The following is a 25,255-nucleotide window of genomic DNA, read 5'->3' as shown; positions in this document are numbered from 1 at the left end:
AAGTCAGGACCAAAAAGCACAAGTTTAATTCTTTTAGACACTACTACAGTGAATAGAGGAGAGGAGAGTGCTGGAAAACAAACAAACTTGTAAAAGAATATTTATTTTGTGAGAAAGAATTTAACATGAACTATAAATTTTAAAGAAAAAAGCCATGGAAGACTTTGTGGAGTGGTCCAGCCTTAAGCACACAAGTTGAGTAGTTTCAGAGTACCAAACAAAGTTTTGACTTGTGGCACAATTTTTCTCCTCCAGCAATTAAACCAGAGAAAAATCATTCTGAGCTTCTGGCTGCTTTCTGGCATTTTAGGACTAAAAAAGTCATTACAATGGCCTTGTTTGTCAAGACCCATGCAGATTAAGTTCCAATCCTGCAAGCATTTAGTCACATGTTTAACTTTACTCATACGAGTACTTTCATTGAACACAATGGGACTACTCATATGAGTAAGATTAAACACGTGTGGTGGCAGGATTAGAGCTTTATTTAATACAGTTACAATTAGACATGGGTATAGGCTGCTGTTTCACACTTGGAAGGCCACAGCATGCCACAGGAAATTACAAGGTTTCTAAGGGCCAGGCTAGAGATATTAATGTTTAGATGAAAACATGCAATGACAGTAAAGCAAAACTGGAAATTTTAACAGATTAAATTACTTAGATACATACTCTCTCGATTTCATGGCATTTCTTAAGTGCTTCTCCAAATTTATTCATTGCCTTGTAAGCTTGGGCACATTCTGTCTGGAACCACATGCACTGCATTTCATTCAAGTTCTCTACTGCTGAGGTTCCTTCCTAAAAGCAAAACAGAAATATTAGAAATAATCCAAAAACATTTCTCTGCTCAGGCACACCTCAGTTTTCTCCTCCCTCCTGCCTTCCCTGAAGGAAGAGAGGAACAGAGCAATGGAGGCAATAACTAACAGCAGCTTGTGGCCTTAGTGCCTCTGTAAACAATAAGAGAGCAACCATTTTGAAAGGGAGCAAGCTGATGAAAGACTATGCCAGCCTCTGCTGAAAAATAAACTTTCAGTTATGAAGAACACTGGCGAAAAGTGACAGTCAATTCTCAAAAATTCTTCAGATGTAGCCCATGATCAAGATTTCAGTGCATTTTAGCCTCTAATTTATAAAACAAAAACAGAGCGCCTATCCAAGGCGCTGCCATAAACAAGAAGAAATAAAATTAAACAACCTGCAGAACACAAAACTGTCCTCCCCACAACTCCGATTACTCTCAAAAGTCCACCTCCCCAGGAGCCCAACAAATAAGATGCACCTTGGAGTATGCCTTGGAAATCGTTATACTCAGGATATTTCAGACATATGGGATGGGGATAGCCTGTTCCAGAGATAAGGGACCTCAAAGAATACTATTACCAACTATATGGAACTTCTATGAGGAAAGTTTAAATTGTTGAGATCATTTGGAACAAAAAAGGATTTGACAAAGGATTCTAAATTTTGTAAGGGAATTTTAAGAATTAATTTAAAATCTAAATTGATTTATCTGTAAGTCTGCAGAAACTTCTGTACTCAGAGTGCTGTACTTTTGGGGAGGATGTACTGCATTTTTCATATGTAACAAAGAAGTTGAATCCTTGTAAGTGCAAAATTCAGCTTAACCTTAACTATGGAGCCATTATCACCATGTAAATGAAATTTAGCTACAAACTGCTACAAGTGAAGTGAGCAACCTTCATAACTCAGCCAGAACAGGGAAAGAAATTACTGACCAAAATAGAGGCTCAGAAGGACAGCTAAAATATGCAACGTACTTTACACTTGATTATGTCTACATTTTATTCATCAAAAACTATAGTAACAGGAACAAACCCTTGTAAACTTAGAACACATTTCTTCTGCCTCTTTAATCAAGTTGGCTTTCAACATATATTTTGCACATTTGGAGTTGATAAATCTGTCTGCTGTGTCCAAAGCCTGGGCTTCATCCATCCACCTCGCAGCTTCTTTAATGTTTCCAGCATGCTTAAAAAGAAAAATTCAAATCAAGTAAGCAAGGAAATTATAAAACGCATACAGTTTAGCCTTATCCACCCACTCTTCATTAACAAATTAAATATTATAAAATAGGGTTAATTTAAACAAGGTACCAAAAACTTTATGAAACAGTCTTCTTACAACAAACAAAACCATACCTCACAACAAAAAAGCGGCGATACAACTGCATCTCAATATTATAGTTTCCCTCCTTAAGAACTCTTAATAAAACTAGGTCTCACTACAGCACTTTCTGAGTTGTTACAGAGAATTGGGGTCAGATTAGGGTGTTTTTAGGACATGATTATTTAAAAAATAATTAATAAGTTTACTAATTTATTATGATTTAGCAAAGTAAACTAAAATTACAATAACCGTCAATCAACAAAGTACATTTTGTGATAACACTTTTCCTTTCTAATTGTTTTTTACTAATAATTAGTAATGATTACTAATTTGCAATAAACTAATTGATGTAAATTTAGGGAGGTTCTACTATATGGAATTTTAAGAACTCATGGAAACATTTCTATGGGTCTTAGGTTTTGTAAAAGTCTGCTCATACAAAACCCAACTCCTCAACCAATATTAGTGCTGAACAGGGAAGTACAGTCATGATTAAAGGTTTCACTGCAAAATAAAAGAGAAAAGTCATATCTGATAATTAAGAACAAATCAATCAAGATTACCTTATAGATTTTAGCCTTCACAAGGAAGAGTTCTATCAAGGTGGGAGTACTTTCTATAGCAGCATTTATGTATTCCAGAGCCATGGATGGCTGCCCAATTTTGTCATAATGTTGTGCTAAGTAGTACTGGACCCACAGTAAAGTGGTTGGAGGTTCTTCTTTACCGTCATCTATGGGGGGAAAAGATGTCATATATTCCATTTAACCAGCATATAGCACAAGGAATATCCTATTGATGTAGTGTACAGAATTCATTGTTTATCTCTATATCTACCTCTCAACCCACTGATAAATCAAAAGTAGGAAACATGTCTACTTTATCTGGAGAGTAATCTTAGCACTTTACAGTAAATTACTGATTTAGGTCAAAGACATAGTATGCCAATTGCAAATGTTAGCAACTGAAATATATCATTGTGTTCGGCATTTACATCAGTATATTTTCAATACACCAATTTAAAGCACTTTAAATATTTAACTAGCTCAGATTAAGTGGCACCAATCTATTCTGGTCATAATTTCATTATAAATATCTTTAAAAAGCTTTGGACATAGCTGGCGTTGGATTAAACTCACCTTGAATAGATAAATGTATTCCAATTTTTTCCAAAGTAACCCTAAATCATAAGATATCTCCTTTGTGTGCAACACAAACCATGACTCTGAAAGGACTTGATCCTGCAACACGCTGAGCCCCTGATCCAGCAAAGCACTTAAGCACCAGTCAGTAGAGACTACTCAAGGCCTAAAGTTAAGTTCACTCTGAATTGGGAATGGAGTGCTCAGTACCAGAACAAGTCCAAAGGCTTTAATTCTTCAGGATAGTAATGCCTCACTTAACATTGTAGTTATGTTCCTGAAAAATGCAACTTTAAGCAAAACAATGTTAAGCGAATCCAATTTCCCCATAAGAATTAATGTACATCGCGGGCGTGGGAGGGGGAGGGGGGGTAGAGTTAGATTCCATGGAATTTTTTTTTGCCAGACATAATACTTTGTGTATACATATATATAAAAATACACACACACACACACACACACACACACACGATAAGTTTTAAACAAACAATTTAATACTGTACACAGCAATGATGATTGTGGAGCTTGGTTGAGGTGGTGGAGTCAGAGGGTGGGATATTTCCCAGGGAATGCCTTACTGTTAAATGATGAACTAGCACTTGGCTGAGCCCTCAATGGTTAACACATTGTTGTTAATGTAGCCTCACACTCTACAAGGTAGCAGTAATGGAGGGAGGAGACACAGCATGGCAGAGAAAGAGAGAGAGACACACACACCCTGTGTGAGAGAGACAAGCATTGCCCCTTTAAGTAAGCTGACCCCACTCTAAGTACACTGCCTTTAAAATAAAAAAAAAAAAAAAAGGAGTACTTGTGGCACCTTAGAGACTAACCAATTTATTTGAGCATAAGCTTTCGTGAGCTACAGCTCACTTCATTGGATGCATTCAGTGGAAAATACAGTGGGGAGATTTATATACATAGAGAACATGAAACAAAGGGTGTTTCCATACACACTGTAACCAGAGTGATCACTTAAGTGAGCTATTACCAGCAGGAGAGCGGAGGGGAGGCGGGGGGAACCTTTTGTAGCAATAATCAAGGTGGGCCATTTCCAGCAGTTGACAAGAATGTCTGAGGAAACGGGGTGTGTGTGTGTGTGTGTCCGTCCTCCAGGATAGGTTGTAGATCCCTGATGATGCATTGGAGACGTTTTAGTTGGGGGCTGAAGGTGATGGCTAGCGGCCATCACCTTCAGCCCCCGACTAAAACCTCTCCAACGCATCATCAAGGATCTACAACCTATCCTGGAGGACAACCCATCACTCTCACAGATCTTGGGAGACAGGCCAGTCCTTGGTTATAGCCAGCCCCTCAACCTGAAGCAAATACTCACCAGCAAGCGCACACCACACAACGGAACCACTAACCCAGGAACCTGTCCTTGCAACAAAGTTTGTTGCCAACTGTGCCCACATATCTATTCAGGGGACACCATCATAGGGCCTAATCACATCAGCCATACTATCAGAGGCTCGTTCACCTGCACATCTACCAATGTGATACATGCCATCATGTGCAGCAATGCCTCTCTGCCATGTACATTGGTCAAACTGGACAGTCTCTACGTAAAAGAATAAATGGACACAAATCAGACGTCAAGAATTATAACATTCAAAAACCAGTCGGAGATCACTTCAGTCTCTCTGGTCACTCAGTTTCTGACCTAAAAGTGGCAATACTTCAGCAAAAAAACTTCAAAAACAGACTCCAACGAGTCTGAATTGGAATTAATTTGCAAACTGGATACAATTAACTTAGGCTTGAATAGAGACTGGGAGTGGATGGGTCATTACACAAAGTAAAACTATTTCCCCATGTTTATCACCCCCGCCCCCCACCGTTCCTCAGACGTTCTTGTCAACTGCCGGAAATGGCCCACCTTGATTACCACTACAAAAGGTTTTCCCCCCCACCCGCTCTCCTGCTGGTAATAGCTCACCTTAAGTGATCACTCTGGTTACAGTGTGTATGGTAACACCCATTGTTTCGTGTTCTCTATGTATATAAATCTCCCCACCGTATTTTCCACTGAATGCATCCGATGAAGTGAGCTGTAGCTCACGAAAGCTTATGCTCAAATAAATTTGTTAGTCTCTAAGGTGCCACAAGTCCTCCTTTTCTTTTTGCGACTACAGACGAACACTACTGCTACTCTGAAACCTGCCTTTAAGTAGATCAGAAAGTTGAGACAGCAGCTGCTGCCAGCAAGCTCCCTTAGTCCTGAGCCCTGTCGTGTCCCCCCTGCTCTGTAGAGATGGAGGGCAGGAGTGGGGAGCAGGAGGGGGACACCCTGACTTTAGCACCCTTCTTCCCCCCCGCACCCTCTGCATAGCAAGCAGAAGGCTCCCAGGAGCAGCTCCAAGGCAGAAGGCAGGAGCAGCACATGGCAGTGCGGGGAGGGACAGCTGTACTGCTGGCAATTGATAGCCTGCTGGGCAGCTGTCGCACAGGGACCTTAGGGGAACAGGGAGCTGATCGGAGGGCTGCCAGTACACCCTGGTTCCAAGCCCTCACCAGCTAGCTCCAGCAGGTTGCTCTTTCTGCAAGCACTGGACAAAGCAGGAGGCTGCCAAACGATGTTATAAGGGAGCACTGCACAACTTTAAACAAGCATGTTCTCTAATCGTTCAGCAACATAACAAGGAAACAATGTTAACCTGGACAACGTTAAGTGACGAGTTACTGTACCTATAAGTAAGGCTGCATGTCTGTCAGGGTCACAGATTTCATGACTTTCTGTGACCGCTGTGACTTTTGCGGCGGCCGTTGCGGCTGGCTCAGGGGGCTGGGGTGGAGGGCAGTGCTTACCTAGGGATGGTACTCCCCAGAAGCGGCTGGCATGTCCCTGCAGCTGCTAGGCAGAGGGTGAGGAGGCTCTGCGTGCTGCCCCTGCTTGCAGGCACCGCTCCTGCAGCTCCCACTGACTGCGGTTCCTGGCCAAGGGGAGCTACAGAGCCAGAGTTTGTGGCAGGGGCAGTGTGCGGCATCCCCCAGGCCTTCCCTCCCCTGAGGAGCTGCAGGAACATGCCATCTGCTTCCGGGGAATTGTGCGGAGCCAGGTAGGGAGCCTGCCAGCCCCTCCAACCCCGTCTCGCCCACCGCACCCTCCCCTAGCAACAACAGGGGTCCCAGGCCACCCATCCCCACCCCAGCGGGGGGTCCCAGGCTGTGTGCCACCACCTGCCCACCCCCACCAGTACGGGTCCTGGCTGTGCACTGTCACCTGCTCCCCGCAGCACCTGTGGGGGTCCCGGCCCATGCGCCGCTGACCGCTCCCCTATCGAGCGCCCGCAGGCCCCCGGGCCCAAGTTTTAGTTTGGGGTATATCGTACAAGTCATGGACAGGTCACAGGCTGTGAATTTTTGTTTACTGCCTATGACCTGTCCATGACTTTTACTAAAAATACCCATGACTAAAACAGCCTTACATATGACATGATTTACCCCACAGTCATATTTTTACTTTTAATACTTTCTCTCCAATGAAAATTAAACAGATTGAGTTTTGTTCAGCCATGTCCACACAAATGTGCCCTAATTTAAAGTTTTTTTAAAAAAGCCAGTACAAGTTTATGTTTAAATTTTGAATTGAGTTTGAAAGATTGGCTTATTTCAGTTTAGCTTAATATTGTAAAAAAACCAAGCCAAAATAAAGTAAGCCATTCTCTTAGCTAAAGAGCATCTCCACACTACTTGCACTGGTTTGAAAAACAAATCTTTTGTTAACTGCTGCAAGTTTACATGTAGACAATGTTTTCACATTCAAGGAAGGATGAATTTTTAATTAACTGCCCAAAGAAGGTCTTTACAAGATTGTGAAACAGTCATCATTTCTTGGAAAAAGACAGACTGGCCAAGATATCTAAATATGGGAATTTTACATCTCAAGTTCTTCTCTGTAAATAGAAAGTTTTATTGTAACATGAACAATGTATATACTAAATACTATCAATACAGTTACAACATAATCCATTTTTATTTCACATGGCTGCCATAATTATAATTCTTTCCTCATCACATTTAAGGGTGTCCCATCGTATGATATCTTGAAGTGAGTGCGGACAGCTGCCTAGGCTAAAACAGCATACATTCTGAGTACAGATTGAGAACATACTATGGTACTCAAATTGTAAGGAGGGCTACAGCTCACTTCTCCACTTTCAAAAGTTAGTAGGGTTTTTTTTCTATTCCTTCACCCCTGCCTGAATTGTTACATATAACATATGATTGGCACAGTGTTTTCATAAAGTATTAAATCATTGTTACTCACCATTGGGATTAAATAACCTGCAGCTTTTTAGAGAAGTTTCATAACCTACCACCAACTCTTCTATAATTACCACCTCCACATGCAAAGACAAAACAAGAAATATTAGTGATCCAGGTGTTATTTCACTTTAACATGAACGTCCTTGGTGTTATCCACACGGACGATAAGAGATCTACTATTGCAATATACTAAGTCCTAGTACAGAGGGGAATGTGCTCAATTCCCATCTCTCCTGTTGGCATATAGAGAGAAATCCTGACAATTTTGTGTACACATACACTTAATTGATTTCTGTTAAGTAGTTCATGGTTTGGTACAACTGACTTGGAAAAGAGCTATGTAAATTTGCACAATAGGAAATGTAGAACTGGATTTTTGTTGTTGTGACCTAGAATAATGAGAAAAATCAAGTCAGTGACAGTAATAGAGTAGTGTCAGCTGGGAGATCCCAGTCTAAGCACTGAAATTCCAGGCCAAAGTAGGCTCCAACTTAATATAAAGTTGCTTTTATTCCTTTAGTGTATAAAAATAAACCCAAATTGTTGGAAAGATTCATTTACCTTTTCTTTATCTTTGTACAATGATCTCAAAGTATTAAAAACAGGTGGACAGCCTTTGCTGAAATTCATCCTTAGAAACTTGTCCAAACATTCCTTAAACTTTTCACCTTTGGGGGAAAAAGATCTGTTGATTTTGTTTTTACCAAATATTACTTTGCGATTTTAACTTTTTATATTGTTAAACAGGAAGTTTTAGCAAAAGAAATAAAAAAGTGAAATTATTTTTATTTGCTTGCCAAAAATGCACATACCAGATAAAAAGTTTAGTGGCAGTCTTCTTGGAACTAGTCCCCTTGGGTACTTAGTCCAGGCCTCTTCATAGATTTTCAGCCTCTCAAGCATATTGGCTACAACAAAACAAAATTTGGAACTACTAAAAAGAATCTTTTCTGGTAATTAAATTACACCCTCCCCAGAATGCATAGCAAGTAGTAGCTGTATACTTTAAGTAACATAGTTAATTTGCAATGTAGTCCATTTTGAAAGGTCATTAAAAAGCAGTTTCAGGTACAACGGTTATGAGTCCCCCTGCAAGTTTGTTGATTGCATTTTCCCCTTTTAAAAAAAGGTTTCTATCCTCCATTGCTGGGTGAATGACCCACACAGAGGAAAACCAACTATACAGATGGAGCAATTAAACTGATTGTATTTGAAGTGCTGTCAAAGGCACAAAGTAAATAAACAAAGAAATCATACTTCTGCCTGAAAATTATATTGACTGTAAACAAAAGATTACCATAAATGAGATCAGAGAAAAAAATTTAATTGATAGTGTCCCTTCTAAAAAAAGGACTTTGCCTTCTATTTCTACCATTCATACAAACAGAAGGACTACAGCTCTTACAATCTGCCATTTTTTATTTATCTATCTTTTACCCAAAGAAGACAAACAGGACATCAGGACAAAAAGTCATGCAAGTTTTTCAAGATAATGTTAGTAACAAAAACATAATAAATCCCTACTACATATCAAAAACTAGACTAGAAGTTGTCAAATATATGTGTCCCTTTAAGAACGTACTTAATGCATGTTTTCAATGCATAAGTAAATGACAACTGAGCAAAAACAGATTCTTGATACTCTATTATTACAAGCTGTAAAATCATTACCTGGTTTAAGTGCCTTTTCTAAGCCTTTGTAGTAAGCCCAGTTTTCAGGATTCCTTTCTTGCAATCCTCTATACACCTCAGCTGCTTCTTCCAGCCTGCAGAGTTGTAACAGAAGTTCTCCTGTTTAAAATTCATAAAGTTATACACTGAGTGTGAGGAAGAATGCAACAGCTAAACATCTGTAGTGCTAATTTGACTGTTAGACATTCCTCAATTCTTTGTTAATCTACGTTTCCTAGACATGAATATCAATGGTATGACTGACAAGAACTTCAATTTTGTGGTTTAACAATTTTTCATGTTCACAGCCAACAACTCATTAAGCTTTTTAGTTGAAGACTTATATAGGTAGAAGGAGTTACTTCATTAAGAGTGAGGAACAAAAATTAGATGTATCTTGATGAAAATTTTTGAAGAATTAAGTACAGTTCTACTATGGAAAGTAATTAAAAATGGTACGTGGTATTCCATGTTTATAGTTTCTTGACGTCAAAATCAAATATGCTCAGTTTGCAAGTAAAAGGAAAAGTTTACAAAGTGTGAGTGTGAAAAACCATCTTTTCAGATTTGTACATCAGCTATTTGTCTAACTTGTGAGTTGTACTGAGAGATTCTGCAGGCAAGTTCTTCCCTCACTGACAGCTGGCAATGGGATGGCATAGTGATAACAAAGATAGAATTTGGACCAGCAGGTGTAACCAGCATTTCTGTTGATGCTACAGCCAGAACACAATCCACCTATTTCAGAGCTGCATTGACTTAGCAGTGCTAAAAAACAGTAAAAGTAATTTTACACACACACACACACACACACACACACACTTAAAAGTAACTAGACATCACGTAACTGATGACACCTCCCCCTCACACACCCATTCAAGTAAGCACACTTGACTGAATTCATCAGAGGTGATCTGGTAATTAAGAAGGAATCATGTTTAGAGGAAAGTCTCAATAACTTAGTGAAATTTTGCTCTACAGAAAGGAAGAAAAGAGCAAAGTCTTACCCCTCTCCTCTATTCCAGCAACTTTCACAGCACAAGCTAGTGCTTACTACAGAAATGTTAACTTGGGCTATGGGTCTTCACATAGCAGCCACCTTAGATAATCTTAAACCATGGAGAGACACCTCTGGCCCACCCACCAGCATGACAGGACCAGGAAGTAGTATCTCACCAGAAGAGAGCTAAATTCTGCCAAGAACATTAGAAAGTCCAGTGAAAACAGTAGACCCAATGCTAACTCTTGTAGACCTAAACGGGCCTGTCTGGTATACTTCATAATTCAGTCATATAAAAATAGCTCGTTTCTCAAACAGCATATACAGGAACCACACACAAGATTCCATAATGCAGATATGTATAAGCACAAAAAGTGACAGCATCCTGAAGAGGCAAAATACCTTTAGTTTCTTCAACAGCCAGTTTATCACAGATCTGCTTTTCATAGGTACCAAGGTGTTCCAAGGCTTCTTTGTAGAGTCCTGCTTCTCGGAGGACTTGATTCTGATACAACAGCAGCTCACTGTACTCATAGTCCACTTTATCAGGAGACGTCTGAATGTAAACAAGGCAGATGAGTGTTCACCCTTGTAGCATAAACTTAAACTTAATGTAAACTGAATTCATTTGGTTTTAAAAATCTAAATGTTATTAAATTGTTTATGTGTTTGAAAGACAATTACTTTTTTTGGCTCACAACTAATCAAAACGAAGAATTCCATGTTTTCTTTTTTTATACCTGTTGAGTCTTCCTAAATTCCTCTAAAATCTTTGCTGCCATTTCATAATCTTCCAGCAGATGATAAGCAATAGCATAACCAATCCACGAGGCTCGCTGTGCAGGTCGGAGCTGAAGTAACTGGTACCTGGTTTCCTGTAACACAGTTATAACTACTAATTTTCCTGTTCTCATGGACGCTAAAGTTCTCCATAAAATACTGTAGCTTTAACATTTCAATATATTTTAGTAAGACTACTTGACACAGTACAAAGGAAAAAATAGCAATTGTGCCAAATTAAAAAGCTTGAACTTTGATAAAGTGAAAAAAGATAACATTTAACTAAAACAGTACTAAAGAGGTCCTATTTCCAACTAAGTGGTCCTCATGAGCCAGGCTAACATTAATGTAGGTATCAAGGCATGTTCTTCTCTATCCTAAAACTACTAAATAAAAAGCATCATTCAGGATGTTTCAGTTTGGGACCTAGGGAAAAGTTCTTGTTGTAATGACACTTCAGATTTATCAAGGAGCCTGTACGTATTCAATCAGAGATTCTACCCAACTCAACATAAAAGTGTTTGCATGAAGAATGGCTAGTGTAAATGGCATCCATCTTTATGGTGATTACAGTTGCATCTGCAAATGGCCTTTAATTAGTTTCTGAACCTAGCTGTATGACTCTTCAGGGAGTCATGAATTTTTTTGACTCAGATTTCGGGAACAGCTAGTAATTTAAAAATATTTTTAAAAAGTCACTATACACATAGAGGGTAACAAGCATGAGCAATAAACAGAAAGGGATCATGAAGAACAGCTAAGAGTAATAATAAACAATAATGCATAAAATTGGGAGGAGCTGCATTATGTCCACTCTTAATTAACCTTTATATTAAATGACCTAGCAGTAGAAAACTGCATGATGACATTCACAGATTCAAAATTGTGATGAGTTTTGAGCTTCAGTCAAGACAGATTAAATACAAAGGGACTTGGAGAAATTAGAAACATGAACAGCATATGAGATTCAACTTGAAACATATGAGCACATACGTTTGCTGGAAAATATTCCACCTTCAACACACATGGGGAGATAAAAAACTAGTAATTCTTAATTACAGCAAATCAGACATGAGTTTACAATGCAACAGGACAGCAAAAAAGGGCAATTCAATTTGGGGATGCATTTGCAGAGATGTGAGAGCAGTGGTTGTAGTCCTTGTCCACAGAAACAAAACACCATAGTGCGACTGTACCTAGAATAGCATGTTCAGTTCTAAGCAACATTTTACCAGAAAACTATTGACAAACTGACATGAATTCAGAGAACAGCAACACATTTAGTCAGGGGCTGAAGAAACTGGCTTAAAAGGAAAACAGAAGGTTGAAAACTAAAATATGTTCAGTTTGGCTACAGGATAATCAACAGGAGAAACAGGGTAACAGTCTATGAACAACTGAAAATCTAAAACCAAGAAATGAGAGGAATAGATAGAGGCTTATATGAGTATATGGGAGAAAGTTATGAAAGGAAAACACTTTGGTTGAATATCAGGACAGTTTTCCTGATAGTAAACTTTGTTAGGCAGCAGAACAGTCTTCAAAAGAAAGTGGTAAAAGCCCTATCAACACCTGGGACACTTATAGACTAGACAACACTCAAAGTGTCCACCAGTGAACAATTCTACTTTAATAGAAAGATAACCTAGCAAATTATATTCTTTATATGAAAGTTATTAAAAAGTAGTCTTCTGCATATCTGAGTATGAATGTCTAAGTGTTAAGCATATAAGGGTTTAATGTTTTGATTCCTATGAATGTTTAACCATGCATTAAAACTGTATGCAAGTTACTAATTATTGCACTAACCCTTTGCTCTGTTTCCCTGGAAACCAATAACATAAATACTCTACTTACCCTGTAACCCTCAAGATCCCTCATTTGAATCTGTAGCAGAGAGAGATCTCTCAAGATTTGAAGATTGTCTTTATCCCATTTCAGTGCATTTCTGTAACATTTGATAGCTTCATCATACTTCTTGTCTGACCTCTGGAGAAGACCATAGACATGCCAGCCTGGAAAACTTTGTTAAGGGTACTACTGCATTTGAGGGTGAAGAAAATCAATCCAGAAAGGCAGAAAGAGCGTGCCTACTAGGTAAAATAAAATAATAATTAATAAATAAATAATCAATCCAGCTTTGTAACAGTCAGTAACACCACTAGAACATTCAAACTGATGATATAAAGCTTTTCACCAATTGATATTACAGGAACTCGGTGTGGGGTGGAAAGGAGAGAGATGGACGGACATTATCGCAATTCATTTTCCTACTGTTTGACAGGACTATCAACTTGTATTACCTGCATTTTTTAACTTGCCTAATACAGGCCCCAATTCAGGGACACACTTATGTATTTGAGCTTCAAGTATGTCATTAGTCCCACTGACATCAATAGGATAATCGTGTGCTTAAAGTTAGGCACATGCTCAAGTACATGCTTAAATCAGGGCCATAGCAAGCAATTCTGAAGGAAAAAGTTTACACTTGCAAATACAATGGAAAAGAACAGCATGATTTTGATTCAACAACTATAATTCTTCCCACAAAAGCAAGAATGTGTATTTAATTGCTTGTGCTTTGAAGGATAGCTTTGACACAAAATTTAGGTATGAAATTGTTCAAGAAAAGTTTAAACAAATGTATTTGTATATGTATATGCATATGCATATTAAAAGTACCAGTTGTACACTTTCAGTTTTGGAACAGTGATAGATGTTAGCTCTTGTTCACATTCTATAAAATAATCAGTTACTCTAACAACAGCCTTCTCTGCATTCACAAATGGAAGGTATATTCAAAAAGGATACAGACATGACTCTTTAAATCATTCCGTAAGCCTCTACGCACTAGTTCATATGCTTCCTCTTTCTTCCCTAGACAGTTCAGCGTTAGTCCTTTCATTGCCAGAGTTTCTAAAAAACATTAGGATTCAATTGACACCAATCTATTATTTTATTAAACACAAGAGACATCATATAAATCAGGGGTGGGGAACCTTTTTTCTATCAGGGGACACTGACCCACAGAAAAAAATCAGTTGCGGGCCACACAGCCCCGCAGGGTGGTGCGGAGACTCGGGGCTTCCTCTAGGCTCCCAGGTGGGACCAGAAAAAGGGGTTCAGGGTGTGGGAAGGGGCTCTGGGCTGGGATGTGGGAGGGAGGGAGGGCTCCAGCTGAGCGTGTGGGCTCTGGGATGGGGGTGGGCTCTGGGGTGCAGGAGGGGGCTCAGGGCTGGGGTGCGGGAGGAGGTTCGGGGTGTGGGCTTTGGAATGGAGTTTGGGTGTGAGATGGGCTCAGGGCTGGGGGGTTATCTAGTAAATGCTCTCTGCCTACCCTGGCTCCGCGCTGCTCCCCAAAGGGGCTGCTATATCCGTCCCCTTGGCGTATATATATGGTGTATGCTGCCCGCGTCTGCAGGCGCCGCCCCCACAGCTCCATTGGCCACGGTTCCAGACCAAGGAGAGCTGCGGAGCCAGTACTGGGGGAAGCGCACAGAGCTTCCATTATCTCCTCTACTTCTAGGGGCTACAGGGACATGTCGGTTGCTTCTGGGAGCCGACCAGACTTTTAACGTAAGGGGGGGAGAGGAGGCTTCCAGCCCACAGTGCAGTGACTTGCCACGGGCTGGATGAAATGAAGCAGAGACCCAAATCTGGCCCGTAGGTTCCCCACCCCTGATATAAACTAATAACTTAATGCATATAAATATTCATACATAAGACTTTAGACTCAGGAAAGTTAGTAGCACAAAGATTCCAATTATTCTATTTTCAGGTCCAAAAGATTACATTATAGCTTATTCAGTTAGCAGATGAGGCTCAAACAATCAGTTAAAAAAAGGAACCAGTATTCTACTTTAAAGCACGTTGGTTTTCCCTGTATACACTGGTAGGCAGACATAGTCTCTCTCTACTGGAAAGGAGTGCCATGTCTGTTTAAACAGTCCATTCTTTAACAGAAAAGGGAGTCATTTAAAGTGGATTCCAGAAAAGGACAGTCATGCCAGTTTAACAGGCAAAAAGGAAATTCCTTTGAGTACTTGAAAGAGGTTCAACCGAAAGAGTGAAGAAGAAAAAAAAAAGTTGGGTGGCAAAAAACCCTTTTTTCTCTTCCAAACTGTGTCCCTCTCACTGGAGGATGAAGCTAATTCTAACCGCAATTTGTGTGTGTTGTTCGACCCAACCCCTTCCCCAAATACTGTACTGCTTGTTCAGATATGAGACAGAGAAAAAATAAAAAGATTAAGGACAGATTTTAAAAATGTTACATCAGCAATAAAGTATCACATTATGATGCAGTGTTTCCAAAAGTTACACTTTGTACTTCATCGGTTTCCCCTTAAAATTACTTATCCAAAAGGATGAACAAAAAGATGCTGAAAGACTTATGAAGTTTTATGGAAAATCTCTTAAAATATGTATTACTTGTCTTAAAGCATATAATAAGCAGGCGATGGTAGTTTTAAAATATTCCATCTGAAGCCTCACCTCCATGTTCTGCAAACTTTGGGTTAGAAAGGATCTGTTTACAAAACTTCAGCCCATTTCTGTACTGTTTATGTTCATAACACCTCTGTAGAAGAACAACAAAGTCAGTAATTTAATTCACAAATGTTATGCAATGTTAAAACAAAAAGCTAATGCACTATAATTTCAGATATTGAAATGTCTGTGTGGACAGTTTTGGACTTCAAAAAAAATGGGCTATGTCCATTAACATACCATTGTAATGTTAAGAATATCAGTCATTTGTACCAACATATTGGATATTATTGCTTTAAGCAATATAGAAAAGGAGTACTTGTGGCACCTTAGAGATGAAGTGAGCTGTAGCTCACGAAAGCTTATGCTCAAATAAATTCGTTAGTCTCTAAGGTGCCACAAGTACTCCTTTTCTTTTTGCGAATACAGACTAACACGGCTTCTACTCTGTAACCTGTCATTAAGCAATATAGTTTTTCTAGCGGTAAAAGCTAGTATTTCATGTCCTTGGCAATTTTATTAACCTTACAATAGGAATCAGTGGCACTTCATCAAAATTAAAAAACATCTTCATACTGTACCCATACTCAGGCTAAGTAGTTTATCTAAATACTTATCACAATGTAAGTGATTCATATTTGAAGATAGTGTTCCTGTATAACAACTGATATTCGTTCAGACTCTTCATTATGAAAGCCATATCAGACCTATTCAACTCCTTTAAAACAGATTACCTTTTTTATTAAAAAAACATGCCTCACAAGTGTTCAATCAACTTTGGCATAATGCCTCTTCACAAGGGGATATAGCATAACACAAATATTCTAGATGGACAAATGGGGAGAAGGGCGGTTGTGATGGTTCTTGGGGTACCCAGAGCTGAGAGTCACCTTGTTACAGCGGGAGTGAGTCTTGCCTGTGGCAGCTCCGGGTTAGCTCCTTACCTCCTCCAGGCTATGCCAGGTTAACAAGTGGTGGTTAACAAGTTAACAAGTGGTGCACCCCAGTTCCTGAGCCCCCTTGAAGCATTCCCGTGTGATAACCAGCCCCTGACACTGGCAGCTCATAGAAATGACAGGTCTTCTGCTCCCACAGGAATAATGTAGCCCAGTTTACCAGTTTTACCTTAAATCACCACTCCTCTGTAACACACAGCTCTTGTGAGCACTCATAATAAAAAAGATTTAAGTGAAAAAGAATAGAGGTTCCACTAAAAACAAGAAAATGTCATGAAAACAGATGGTTACAATATAAAATAAATTCATACAATACAAACTAGGGCCTACAATTAAGTTACTTTCCTATCAAATAAAGTAGTTTTCTCCCCCCGATCCCAAAGTTTATTCTCTTGCAGATCTAATCTTTCATGAAATACACCCCCTTTCAACAAGTTTTCTCCTCAGTGAATGGATGCAGAGGGTCTTTCTCCACCCCCACATATACTGAATCAAGTTTTTTTGTCTTTATTCACAGGCAGGGCGAGCGCTTGTCTGTTACAATGCTCCTTCTTACCTCCAAGTGGTTTTGATTGTTTGCAGTTGTCTTTGGTAGTTTTCCAGTGACTATTCTTGGATGGGGTAAGGGTGGGCAATCGAACATGTCACATAATTGGCTACCCAGGGTGTGGTGACAACTCCCTCCCACATGAATGGGTCATCATCAAGACACATGGTTACCTGGGGACTAACTTTTACTCCAAGACCATAACGGAATATTTTTCCATATAGTTATATTAATCCTTAAATATTATCCACACACACTTCTCATAATGATTATGAGTACTGGTAAGTTACAAACGTGCAGTACAGACCTCACCCTTCATTGAGAAATACCATAAAAGTGATGTATTAGGTCCAGTGAGTTTGTCAGGTCTGAGAGAGGAGTAGCCTGTGGAGAAAACTGAACCCTTCTGCCAGTTGTCACCAATGAGCCTCTGTCACAGAAGTTAATAATGTGAAATGTAATCTTTATTGGCCATGTAGGCAGAAAAGATTGGGAAAAGCAGCAAGGTTCAGATCTCTATAATCTCTCTGAAAGTAAAGAGTTTCTAAATTAGGTTGCCAAATGCCACTGCAGATGTCCAATGACATAAGGGATGAGCCTCTGGGTAAGCCACATGTTCACCCTCTCTGATCTTACAGGACAGAGATTAAGGCTTTTACTACTAAATTCAACCATTGTGCCTACCCTCCAGAAGTACCCACATGTAGTCATACATAGGCCACCTTGAAGAGCATCAAGGAAAGATTCAACTACCAACTCAGCAGGTGCAGAATGACAGTTTGATGTGCTTTTGATAGATTAAAGGTACACGAGTGGTGTTCACTCACTAAATTGGATCTCAGTGAGAAAAATATCCCAATGGTTAGAACTGCCTGTTGTGTCTTGCATAGTAACTGTGAGGTAAAGGGAAAAATCTGAACCCAGAGTGGAGGGCAGAAGTGGAGAGACTGTCTGGACAGGCAGACAAGTTTGGACAGGCAGAGAAGTGGGCCATTAGAAGAGCTCAAGTACTGGGTGCTTAGAGAACCACTATGTATTCTGCACTATGTATTGTGAACTAATAAAGAACATTTTATTTGGAAAAAAAATTGAAATGTATTGGAGTAGTAAAAACAGTTCAGAAAAAATAATGTGCAAAAAAATAGCAATGTAATTAAAATTGTGGCTACACATACACCAGCCATGGCTCTCATAGGTCAGCATATGCGAAGCTGTGGTTTTCCTTGCTGTCCCTTGGCGTGGAATAGTAGGGGTAAATAGGTGGCCCATGAGACCAGATGGAATGTTGGGGAAGGCAGGGAGCTGGTACCAGGCAATTCTCAGACAACTGCAAAGGGTGGGGAGTCCAGGATTGCTGGACCTGTATGTCAACCAGCATCGGCTCTGTGGCATTTATGTTTGCTGCCTCAGAATCCCCATTATGTCTTAGTGCATTTCCCTCTCCTTTTCCTGCTGGGATTCCTGGCCCTATCTCCTTTCCACTCTATCCCTCTTCTTGCTGTCTGCAATGTCAGCCCTCCACGCCCTTTGTTCATGGTCTGATGCAGTACTGGCTTGCAGGATCTTGCGAACACGTCCTCTTCTTTCTCCTTCTCATCAAGTTAAGGTGTTCTGAGAGTGTAGCAAGGGCACCCATCAAGGCCAAAGGGGCAGCAGCTGTGATTAAAACAGAGAAGCGTATCACTGGATGTGCAGTCAGAATGGAAAAGGAAAAAGAAATTTCAGAACTCCCTTCCCTTAGTCCAGGTTAAAAAAAACTTAATATGACATGCTTATTAACACTTTAGCTTTGGAGCGACTTTGCACAGCACTGACCTCCAGCCCCAGCCATGGCGAGTATGAGCCACCATGAAAAGAGTGGGGGGGAAGTAAAGATTTATTATTGTCTGAATCAAAATTTTGGTCCTTATTCCATGGGTACAAGTATAGGGGAAATGGCACTGAATATTGGCACTATTTACTACAAGTGGTGATGATTTTAGCTGACCTTTCACTCTTGAAGGTAACAAAGGCACAGAGAGCACAGCTGCTACTGCTGTCCCAACCTGTATGCCACTAGCCTGTTTAATGCACTGGTGGCCAGCCAAACTCATTGCATAATGGCATAGGAAAGTGTCCTACTGTGGAGAGAAAAATAAGGCAGCCATCCGTAGAAACCTTTGGGAGAGGATTGCAGAGTATCTGCATGAAAGTTTAATTGAGATGTCATGTAAGGATACCCTATGTACATAAACAAACTGCTCCACCAGGTTGTCCCCGCCTAAACCAATAAGGAAATGAAAAGCAGATACCAACTCTACTCTGTTGTACCACAACCTCCTCTCTTACGAGTAAAACAACGCAAAGTCGATACCTGTGTCTTGTTAACTTGTTGGCAGGGTGCCATCTTTAAATGTAAAACATTGCAAGGGAAAATGGATGCACACACTTACCCAGGGTTCTTTCCCCTTCACTGGGCTCATCTGTGTTTGGCTGGCAGGACTGGCTAGATGGTGGAGGAGACTAACAGGTTCTGACTCGTGGCATGACTGGATCCCTCCACTGCAACTTCCCCACTCCTTCTCCTCACTGTTCACGGGCAGGGGGTCTCAGACTCCTCCAGAGTTTCCAGGGTAGTCTGCTTGCAGCTGCTGGGCTCTCTGCCAAATATGGCATGCAGCTTGGTGTAAAAGTTGCAGGTCAGCTGCTCAGCACAAGATCAATTGTTGTGATATACCTGTTGTGGTTCCTTTACTTTCACATGGCACTTCATACCCATTTGCCTGCATCACCTGTGCAATCTTTTCGTAGATGTTCTCATTCTTACAGCTGGTCCATAGCAATGTTTGCATAGCCTCTTCTCCTCACAGGCCCAGGAGATACATACATCCTGTCTATTCCATGGAGGAGTCTAGTGTGTGGCACCTGCATGGTCGGTTGGGCAGTTGCACACTCAAAGGAGAGTTATTAGGTGTGCTCATCATGCTGGGCAATCAGGAAAAGACACTTCAAAGGGTGTTTTTAAATAGGGTGTGGGGGTGGCTTCCAGTCTGTGACCCTGGCAGTCGAGTTCAGAATTGTGACTGAAGTGGCTACTGCAGTAGGGAACAGGGCATTGTGGGACAGCTGTTGGAAGACTGTTAGGATCAACACAGGTCACACACTGTCTACACTCGCACTACATCAAACTCAGTAGGTCGACCGGGACTCAATGCCGTAGGGGGAGGTGGTTTTACTGTGTTGCTGTAACGGGGCACTTATGTCGGCCGGAGACAAATTTGAATGTAGTCCGTAGACACATACACAAATAGGGTTGACGCAAAGCAACTTATGTTGACTTAACTTTGTAGTTGTAGACCAGGCCACAGATATATGCTATGTGGTTATTAGATAAAGGTTTCCGGCAATATTTATCTCGTTTAATTTGAATTTGATCTTCAGTTTATCATGTGATCCTTTGTTATTTATCCTGGATATAACAGAGAATTGAGGGACTTATCTACTTCTCAAACCCAGTTTACAAAAAATCACAAAAAAATCATACTGCAAAGAAATGGAAAGCAGAAAAACTGAAGTTTCCTATTAGCGTCTGGTACAAGTACAATGACCTAGTAAGTCTTGAGAGTTTTCCTCTTGGTAAGTCAGAGCTTGGCTTCCTTTGAAGAAATATGGTCTTCATTCCTGGAAGTATATAGTAAAGACGCTCTACAGCAATAAGGTGTTAGTCTGTATCATGAGGATTGCATATGGTATCCTTTCCTGTTCTCTCCACCTCCTTTCCGATTCTCCCTTCTATTATCTTGTTCTTGCTAATTAGATTCACTTGAATGTAGCTAATAAATGTTATTTGTATGGTATGTAATTTTCTAAAACTGTTACTAAGATGTTTACAGTCAACTACATATTTGAAACAGATTTTTTCTCAGCAAATGGGAAACCACTAGCAAGACTCAAATACTAAATTGTACACATTTTTTTCTCCTTTCTGGAATACTGGGATAACACCAGATCCATTTTGCTTCTTTTAATACTTTCATCACAGTAGCACTAAATCCACAAAGACTTAGGCACATGTACACGAGCAACCTGAAACACTTGGGTATAGTTTCACCAATATAAACAGTGAGAACAGCCCCACTGATTCAAGTTGTGGAGTAGTTTGGGGCAGAGAGCCCATGGGAATACTCATGTGGAAAGTTACACATATGCTTAAGTCTTCACACCTTTGGGGCTTATACTATATTTCCTCATGACTCCAACAAAAACAATTACCTGAATGCAATCCTTGAGGTTTTGTAACAGGAGCAGGAAACTCTCCAAAATAAAAATTATTTAAATAAGCTCTCCAAGTGAAACTACTCCGCTTTGAGCTGTGGAACTGTTCTTTTTTTTAAAAAAAAACTGAGCAAGGTAGTTTTCCTGCTTAGTATAATAGCCTCCCACAGATATGGAACCTGTGACCTTTCCAGATATGTTTCAGAATGCCATATTCAGCAGGAGAGGATCCAAGATATTTTTAAGGCTTTGTCTACACTATAGCCTATGTCGGCAGAACTTATGTCACTCAGGGGTATGAACATTCCACTGCTTGAGTGACATAAGCTACACTGACATAAGCATCCATGTGCACAGTGCTATGTTATGGAGGTGGGTTTTTTATGCCGATGGGAGAGCTCTATGCTCTATATATATGCGCTGCTGCAACGCTGTATCTACAGACATGACCTAAATGTCTAACTAGGATAACAAATTGGATTTCACGAATCTGCTATTTAAATAGATCGTAAGAGATCATTGTATAAGATGCACTGTGAAATAAGAAAGTGTGAAGGAAAAGACCAATGATTTGTAATATGTTGGACAGCAGTTAATTAAATAAGAGAATACTTTAACAGCAAAAGCTGATCACTACACAGAGGATGTTATTTTTGTGTGTGTGTTTTATTTTATTATATACAAGACACTTGATTTCTTCTTTGTAATTACATGATGCAATTGCTCTTATTACATTGGAGTTTTCCTTTAACAGTACCATGATGGAAATACTATTAAATCTACTAAAGCTGCAGATGTTCTCCAGTTTCTCCCTTTTTTTCTTTGAAGTGGTCATCTTGATGAGAACATAGCTTTCAGTAGCACTTTAAAAAAAAAAGTCAGGATTAATATATGTTCCCCTTTCGTACCTAAAAGTTTGAAGGGTTTTGTTATTTAGTTTAGATTTGAAATTTAGGATTTGTTTAGAACAAAGACTATGATACGAATTTTAAATGCATTAACAGATTTTTATTTTGAAATATTTAAACATTCCTCTGCAGTTTTGTAAAATCCAAACCTAATAGTTTGCTTATGTATGACACAAAGCAAATAAACTGACCATTCTAATTCCGTCATCAAAGGGACTAAAGGCGGGGGTGGGGGCGCGCGGGGGCGCCTAAAAGTGCAGCTTGCAATAGTAACACAGATAACACCATAAAGAGAAGGGGACAAATTTTTGGCTTTGCAGTTCAGCTTTAAGTACAACTGTTACACTACTTTGCCTGCTAGAAACACTGGATCTTACCTCTTGGCAGTTTAGTTGTATGTGCTTTGACAGAAGTCTTATCTTGACATTTAAGGCAAGTCAACAAAGATGCATATTATACTCATGAGAAGTAGGAAAATGTCTACACAAGTTTTAGATGTCCAGATAAAACCTTTTCAGCATCTTCTAAAATTATTATGATGGCCAGCATAACACAAGTTAAGAATGACAGCAAATTTTTTCTTAGACAACTAAGGACCTGATCCTATGACCACTGAAGTCAAAGGAAAGACACCCACTGACTTCAATGAGCTTTGGTAAGACCCTAAGAGCTTGTTACAAATTAACTCAAACACTGACACCTGAGGCGCTGAAACTGAGGACCCAGCAGTAATACACTGGATCCTTGCTAGAACGTACATCTACATAACGCGAATTCGCATATAACGTGCTCGCGGCCATAGATCCCAAATTTAAATACTTTAATTGCAATTAATTTTAACGCGGTCCCCGCTATAACGCTGTCCCTGCATTAAAGTGGTAGTGCGCATGGATCCCAAATCCCGTGTTCTAGCGACGGTCCGGTGTAGTTGCTTGCTTTCTTGGGAAATGAACAAACTGATTATAGATAGGGTAGTTAAGAATTCTAGGCTGCCGTTTTTGTTTTCTCCGAAGTTGGTAGGCCAAAGGAAGATAATTGGTCTGACACGGATTTCCTACATGAAATATCTCCAAACTTCCTGGTTCACATTCTCCAATCTATTTCATTTTGTAAAAGGAAAACTTCAGTGATTGTGTAATTCTGAAACTTGACTAGCATGTGTAAAATCATTTTTTTAAATCTGTTTTAATAAAAATGGAAAGATACACTGACTTCATGGAGACTGCCATCTTCCCTGTGAACCAGTTAAATAAAAATAGCAAAGTACCCTTGAATAGGAAAAATATTTATAAATAAGTTTATCTGCATATTTTTAAATGCACGCTGAAATGATTTTATTTAAAATTGTTTATTTCAAAGGCAGATAGTGTTCAGGAATTTTAGAGACAAACAAGTATCATCTACCCTAAAAACATGTCTTTATGAAGAGCTTCCTCAATCCCTGTGTCTGTCTGTACACACTCCATTTGGAAGGGGGTAGGGGAGGAATTAAGGGAGATGTATTTCCCCCCATTTAAATAAATGGGAAAATGTCCTTTCATTGAAGTTTGCCAACAGGCCCCAACCCACTGTTCTGGGCACTCTAGTTCGCAGACTCCAAGCCACAGTTTGCAGGCAACTTATACAAAATAAATAAAAAACTATCAACTGGCACAGAAATGTTGAAACTTCCCCAGGTATCCGTTAAATTATTTGCACTTATACAGGGCTTTTCAAACAATAAATCACCAAGGGTTTTACAGCCATGAGTAGATATCCCTTTCTATGAGTGCTATGGACATAAAATTTAACTTTTTAAGTTACCTACCATTATATGGTGATATCTGATACATCTCAGTTAATTCTCTATATTTATTACATGAAAATAACTGAGGTATCTGCTTATGAGACTGTAAGGGACACCACTATATATAAGATGAGGCAGACTTGTCCAAAGTCACACATTGAGTCAGTGGCAAAAATGGGAACAAAACTCACAGTGCCTACTGTTCCCTGCTCTAAACACTAAATTATTCAGCCTGATTTTTATTGATTTATTTTTTCATGAAACATTTATTCCAGGGCTTTGGAAGTATGATGTGTACTAGATAGACTGAGCCATATAAAACAGACTGAGTGAGATCTATAACCTATAATATCCTAGTAAGAAGTCCAACCCTCCACTCCCATGTTGAGAACGGGCAAGGACTCACATCCCTGTATGGGTAGAGACTCTCAAGCAGGATTTAGGGACACCCCTTTTGAATCACCTTTCATCTAACAAATGGACAATAAATACATCCTTACTACCACCACCCACAATCAACCCTCCAGATGTTAAAAGGTTGAAGAAGCTGTCTCTCTGTTTCTCCCCAACCTCTTCCCATTCAGAGCCTCCTGGCTGCCAGCAGAATAAGGTGGAGGGACTCCGCTTCTTTACACCTCACTCAGACTCCTGGTTGCTGCAACAGGGGACTGAAGGAAGGTGTGCCCTTCCTTCAACTTTCTGGATTAGGCTTGGCAAACTGGTCAATTGACTATTATTTGAGCATGGTCAAATAGTTAAGTATTCCAGCAAGAATACCCTCATGTAGGTAGTGACCTACATTTTTGACTGAATCATGGTGCCATCTGTTAAGAAGCCCTACTTAAATGTTTGGATCACTTACTACACTACATAGTAATGCCACCTGTTGGGAAAAAGGTGAACTAATTGAAAGTTGAGCATCTTGATTGGCTGCAATATACTAGAACAAACATTGTACGTATGTGTAGATTTATTTGAATACCATGCCATCAACACACACAGCAGTTTACAAAAAGCACATTAAACAAGGTAAGATATGGCCCCTGCCCTGAAGAGTTTACAATCTAAAGTGACTAGGCAAACATACAGAAATTAACTGAAAAGGGAGTGGGGCGTTCAGTCACTAAACCTCCTTCCTCTACGCAAAGATGTGCAGCGATTAAGCTTCTCCCTTAAACAAACGTAACACAGCTATTAAACCCCCCTAATACTCCCCTCCCCCAATAACCTACATTAAATGCCCATGTAAGAAAACCCTCACTCCTCCCCCTCAACAAGAATCCCCTTCATACCGCACGTGTAACCCCAGCAATACTTTGCT

At 39.9% G+C, this 25,255-nt stretch overlaps 1 protein-coding gene across 2 annotated transcripts in view; it reads right to left on the bottom strand.

The window, feature by feature from the left end:
* Positions 1-25,255, bottom strand: part of NAA15 (N-alpha-acetyltransferase 15, NatA auxiliary subunit) — a 66,528-nt gene that overhangs the window by 29,566 nt on the left and 11,707 nt on the right. For both annotated transcript variants that reach the window (XM_077815253.1, XM_077815252.1), the window contains exons 2-13: positions 15,490-15,574; positions 13,810-13,914; positions 12,856-13,013; positions 10,959-11,093; positions 10,621-10,774; positions 9,219-9,338; positions 8,360-8,455; positions 8,109-8,215; positions 7,549-7,621; positions 2,697-2,866; positions 1,843-1,995; positions 673-801 (exon numbers count right to left, since the gene is read on the bottom strand). In XM_077815253.1, the coding sequence (XP_077671379.1) occupies positions 673-801; positions 1,843-1,995; positions 2,697-2,866; positions 7,549-7,621; positions 8,109-8,215; positions 8,360-8,455; positions 9,219-9,338; positions 10,621-10,774; positions 10,959-11,093; positions 12,856-13,013; positions 13,810-13,914; positions 15,490-15,574 (1,485 nt within the window). The remainder of the gene's footprint in view (positions 1-672; positions 802-1,842; positions 1,996-2,696; positions 2,867-7,548; positions 7,622-8,108; positions 8,216-8,359; positions 8,456-9,218; positions 9,339-10,620; positions 10,775-10,958; positions 11,094-12,855; positions 13,014-13,809; positions 13,915-15,489; positions 15,575-25,255) is intronic.

The sequence above is a fragment of the Eretmochelys imbricata genome, chromosome 4, assembly GCF_965152235.1.
Source record: "Eretmochelys imbricata isolate rEreImb1 chromosome 4, rEreImb1.hap1, whole genome shotgun sequence".
Lineage (NCBI taxonomy): Eukaryota > Metazoa > Chordata > Testudines > Cheloniidae > Eretmochelys > Eretmochelys imbricata.
This window is presented reverse-complemented; position numbering and strand designations above follow the sequence as displayed.